The following is a 4,925-nucleotide window of genomic DNA, read 5'->3' as shown; positions in this document are numbered from 1 at the left end:
TTCTTAAGAATAATATCAAAAGAATGGTGTAATCTGTTATGAGAAGTAGTCTTGCAGCACGCCAGCACTAACTTGAAAATTCCTTTCATTGAGATCAGTATATATATACTCTTGTAATCCTGTTAATATAACTAGAAAATAGGGTGAAAGCTAAAATTACATGCATATTTGACTTAGTTTATTTTATAAAAATAACAATTTTTTTATCAATTTAGTTTCTTGAATTTTCTTAAATTATTTTCCGATGAAAACATCCATGGGCTACATATATCCGCCTATGTATTATACTCGATTGACTCGTATAATATAAGGTATATATAATATAGGGCATATGTCAAATTAATGATTCAGGATATAACATGGTTTTTTGTAAGAAGAAAAAAACACTATTAAGTACAATCATGATGATAAGTACTAAGAACAACAAGATGAGGTAATTTACATTTCTTTTTAGTAAGTTAAACCATGATATTTCCTTTAATCATAAATGGAAAAAAAACATGGAAAAGTGGTAGAATGATAGAAAAGAAAAAGCAATGGAAGGAATAAATATACCTAATAAAATGCTAGTGTTAATTAAGTTAACCCTAGATGATGAACAGAGGAAGGGAGTGGGCAAGGAAAATGGGATTAAGGGGAAGCCCTAGGCCCTTGAATGAGGGGCAAAGAAGGAAAAAGAAAAGGGCAATGATGAGTTGAATGACATGGGATCCACTTGATTATCTTTTTTATTTGCCTTAGTTTTTAGTATTTTTGACTTAGGAGTTTGGGTCCCATTTCCGGCCACCACAGTCTTTATGGATTGAATGATAAAGAGCACCGCACGTGGAGTCTGAATCAAGAGACTGTCCACTGTCCAACCACAATCAAATGACACCCTGTATTTTACTTAAAATCTTTTTTTTCTGGTTCATTTCCTTTTCTTTCCCACTTCTAATTAAATTTAATGGCAAAGAGAAAAATAAAATAAAAATCCTTTATTCCCAAAAGAAACAACCTTCGCAAAGTTCATGTATTTCCTAGTGATTCAATATCCTTCGTGTTTATTTGATTCTTCATGTGCTTCAGATAGCTAGGATCAATCAACTATTGCGAACTTAATAAAAATAACATTTTTTTATAAAAAAAAAGTAATTTTATATTAATCTAACCATAAGATTTAAAATTACCACGTAGTTAATTAAGTATACTAAATTACATACAATTTTAAAATTAATTGATATTTAATTTATCATATCATTTTTTAGTGTATGACATATTATTTTAAAATATAAATAAATATTTATGATTAAAATATAAATTTTTAAACCATTAAATATAATATTATATATAATCACGAAAATATTATAGAGTTTAATTATTAAATTGATCGGTTTTAATTATCATGAAAAAAAATTATAGGAAATTTTTTAATAAAATATAATTGAGGAGTATTTCAACCTGTGACGTATTAGAACAAATTAAAACAAATATAAACTATGTTCACACAAAAAAAAAAAAACAAATATATCTATTTTATTAAAAAAAAATGGTACTGTATTAATTTATAAAAAAAAATGGTTCATAACCGGACAATCCGACACTTAATAGTATCAATTATGACTTTCTTGTAAATTTTAAGATTTTTAACATTTCTTTTAAAACCATTTCTTAAGCTAATTAATGCATTCCTTTTTTATAATAATAATAATAATATGAGAAATAGCGATTTACACGTTTCCTTAAAAAAAACGACACACGAATTAGGAAATGTTGTTACTCCGTATACACGACTGCTATTCCTTTCAATTTGTAACATTTATTGTACAGCAAGTTGCAACCATCCAATTTCCAAAAGTAAAAAAATTCAAAATGGGGACATTCATTCATGTCAAGACTGTAGAAAATAAGAAGAGTGATAACACAAGAGAAGACTAAAAAAAAATGATTCCATTCATAAAAAAAACAGAAAGGAAGAGAAAACCTATGCTTTTTCAAATTTTACTGAGCCCTTATTATTCCCACTCATTATTTTTGTTGCTTAAAGCTTGCCCTCTCCTCTCCCTTATCCTCTATTCACTCATTCTCTCTCTCTCTCTCTCAACACAGAGAAAACAACCCAGCTGCAATAATCTCCCATCTGAAAGGAATTCCATGCTCCACAAAACACACAAACAGAGAAAAGAGAGACCCACTAGCCCACTAAGCGATAGAAATTGAGGGTCACCTCATCACACCTCCTTAGCTACTACACACAAACACAACAACATACATAGCAAAAAAATATATAGAAAAAGAAATCTAGTGGCAGTACTACTACTTACTACTTCCACTATAGCTGCTAGCTACCAGATAGGAGGAAAAGAGTAAGGTTTTTTTTTTTTTAATAAACCCCACCAATTCATTTCTTTTTCTTTTCTTTTTCCTTAGAAAAAAGTGCTTATAGAGAAGCTTGGTTATATGAGATAACAAGATCATGGAATTGGAAGCTGATCATCAAAATGGGATTCGAAGCAGACTCAATTTCCCTCTGCAGCTGTTAGAGAAAAAGGACATTGATGACGTCACGGAACAACCTTGTTCCACCACCAGCGTGGTAACTGCTACTACTACTGCTATTACTACTACTACTACTTCAGATAACAACGACCTCCACTTGGCGGAGCAGTCCAAGAAGCCTCCGCCGAAACGGAGTTCCACCAAGGACCGCCACACGAAGGTCGATGGGCGAGGCCGCCGGATCCGCATGCCGGCGGCCTGCGCTGCCAGAGTGTTCCAGCTCACGCGTGAGCTGGGACATAAGTCTGACGGCGAGACCATCGAGTGGCTCCTCCAGCAGGCGGAGCCCGCCGTCATCGCCGCCACTGGGACAGGCACCATTCCCGCCAACTTCACCTCCCTCAACATCTCCCTCCGCAGCTCTGGCTCCACCATGTCGGCCCCGTCGCACTACTTCCGCGGAAACTACTTCAACCCTAGCACGTTCTCCACGTCCGCCGCCGCGGCGGCGGCGGCTCAGCTGAGAAGCCGCGCAGAGTGGGACCGGAGCATGAGCATGGTGATGGAGGATTCTCGAAGGAGCATGCTGGAGAACACTTCTTCAATCTCCGCAATTTTGAATTTCAACCCTATGGGTAACGTTAATGTAATTCAACAAGCGAAACAAGAGCTTCGGGAAGAATCCGGCGGGGGCGGCGGTCTTGAATCGGTGGCTTCTGATTCCGATGGAAGCTTAGGGAGAAAGAGAAGGCCAGAGCAAGAACTATCACAAATGGGAAGCTATTTGATACAATCAAGCACAGGGTCGCTTCCGGCGAGCCACGCTTCCAATACGGCGGCGTTTTGGATGGTGGCGGGTCACGGCAACCAAGCCATGAGTGGTGGTGGCAGCGGCGGCGGTGGCAACAATGGTAGCAGCGATAATAATCCCATTTGGGCAATTCCCTCTGTTGGGAATAGTGGTGTGTATAGAGGAGCTATGTCTGCTCCAGGTGGCATTCATTTCATGAATTTCGCTTCTCCGATGAACCTTATGCCCGGAGGTCAACTAGGTTCCGGTATCGTTGGTGGCGGTGGCGGCGGTGGTGGCAACGGCGGTGCTCAACTTCTAAGTGAAAGTAACTTAGGCATGCTTGCAGCCCTTAATGCCTACAGGCAGATTCCGGCGAACGGCGTCTCGGAGCCTCCGGGCAGTGCCGGGCAACATCACAGCGGAGACGATGGACGTGATTCCACCAGTCAACATTCCTGAGGGTCAAAATAATCACAAGTGTATGATCTGATGCTAGCTTCTTAATTTTTCTTTTAATTACTATATTATTCCTAGTGCTATTATTACTACTATTAGCTCTACTACTAATTAGTGATTTGCATAATATATATTAAATACGTAATTATATATGTTATGTCCATTTGCAAAAATATGCAAGAAGCGCAAGTTTGATTGCTTTGGTATATTGAGTTCAGTTTGCGGTTTTGGTTGGACCTTTGGTGTGATTTTGCTGAGGTTGATCATGTTAGGGTTTAATTCGAGAAGAAATTAATACACGTATATTTTAACAATGGTATTCCACTATATTTCATATACGTGCTATGAAGGTGTTTAATTTAGATAGTTAGTTTCTTATTAAAAATCAGATCGCTGTCTTATGATCTGGGATATGATTAATTTGTTGCTTGGTGCTGCACTATCACTTGTCATCATTTAATATATAATTTTATAATTTTATAGAAAGACATATATGAAACATAGACACATTAATTAATAAATTAGTAGTATTGTTAAGAGGAAGCTAGGTAGGTTTAACAAACTCATTATAACTGTCCATTATTATTGCTTTGGCCGGGGAGGAAATTAATAAGGTACGAATTTGATCTTTTATTTTTTTTTACTGCATTGAGTTGAAGATGCTGCCCTTCTGGTGAGTACTGCAAACACTGTCACATGCATATGATGCATCCCTTATTGCTGCAGTTGTGAATTATGTATGTGTACTATAGTACATAGCTCTAGCTAGGGACCAATATCTAGATACATAAATAATAGATGCTTTGGATGAAGAAAGAGCCCACTTTGAAGTAGCTAAGCTCTTAAACTCAGGTGGTGACCAGTGAGACCCAAAGGGTTGGCCATTGCCTAAAATTCACATACAATCACTGCCTCCACAAGACCTTCGTTCTTTCTCTTTCCATTATATATATATATATACACTATCATAGCCTGAGTTTATTGTATGTATAGTACGTTGCACGAATTAACAGTAATAATCTTCTAGGGGCTATGAACTCATCACATATTACCCCATTTTCGCCCTTTGCCTCTCTATTATTCAGTACTGTTGTTTTCAAAAAATTTAAAAACTACCCGTACCAAAATTAGGTTTCTGAAAGTGGGTATATAATTTGACTAATTTTTGTAGAGTAATCTTTTTTTTTTTTATTTTTGA

General features: G+C 36.6%; 1 protein-coding gene across 1 annotated transcript; it reads left to right on the top strand.

Moving 5' to 3' along the window:
- The first annotated feature begins 2,003 nt into the window (after positions 1–2,003).
- Positions 2,004–3,963, top strand: LOC114386358 (transcription factor TCP15-like). Its single transcript, XM_028346360.1, has one exon. It carries the CDS (start codon positions 2,456–2,458, stop codon positions 3,728–3,730), a length of 1,275 nt encoding a protein of 424 aa, XP_028202161.1. The 5' UTR covers positions 2,004–2,455; the 3' UTR covers positions 3,731–3,963.
- The last annotated feature ends 962 nt before the right edge of the window (positions 3,964–4,925 follow it).

Source organism: Glycine soja, chromosome 2 (assembly GCF_004193775.1).
Source record: "Glycine soja cultivar W05 chromosome 2, ASM419377v2, whole genome shotgun sequence".
In the NCBI taxonomy this organism is placed as follows: Eukaryota; Viridiplantae; Streptophyta; class Magnoliopsida; order Fabales; family Fabaceae; genus Glycine; species Glycine soja.
This window is presented reverse-complemented; position numbering and strand designations above follow the sequence as displayed.

Coding starts and splice junctions, on each gene's coding strand:
- LOC114386358 (XM_028346360.1), top strand. CDS start 2,456: ATGGAATTGGAAGCTGATCATCAAAATGGGATTCGAAGCAGACTCAAT.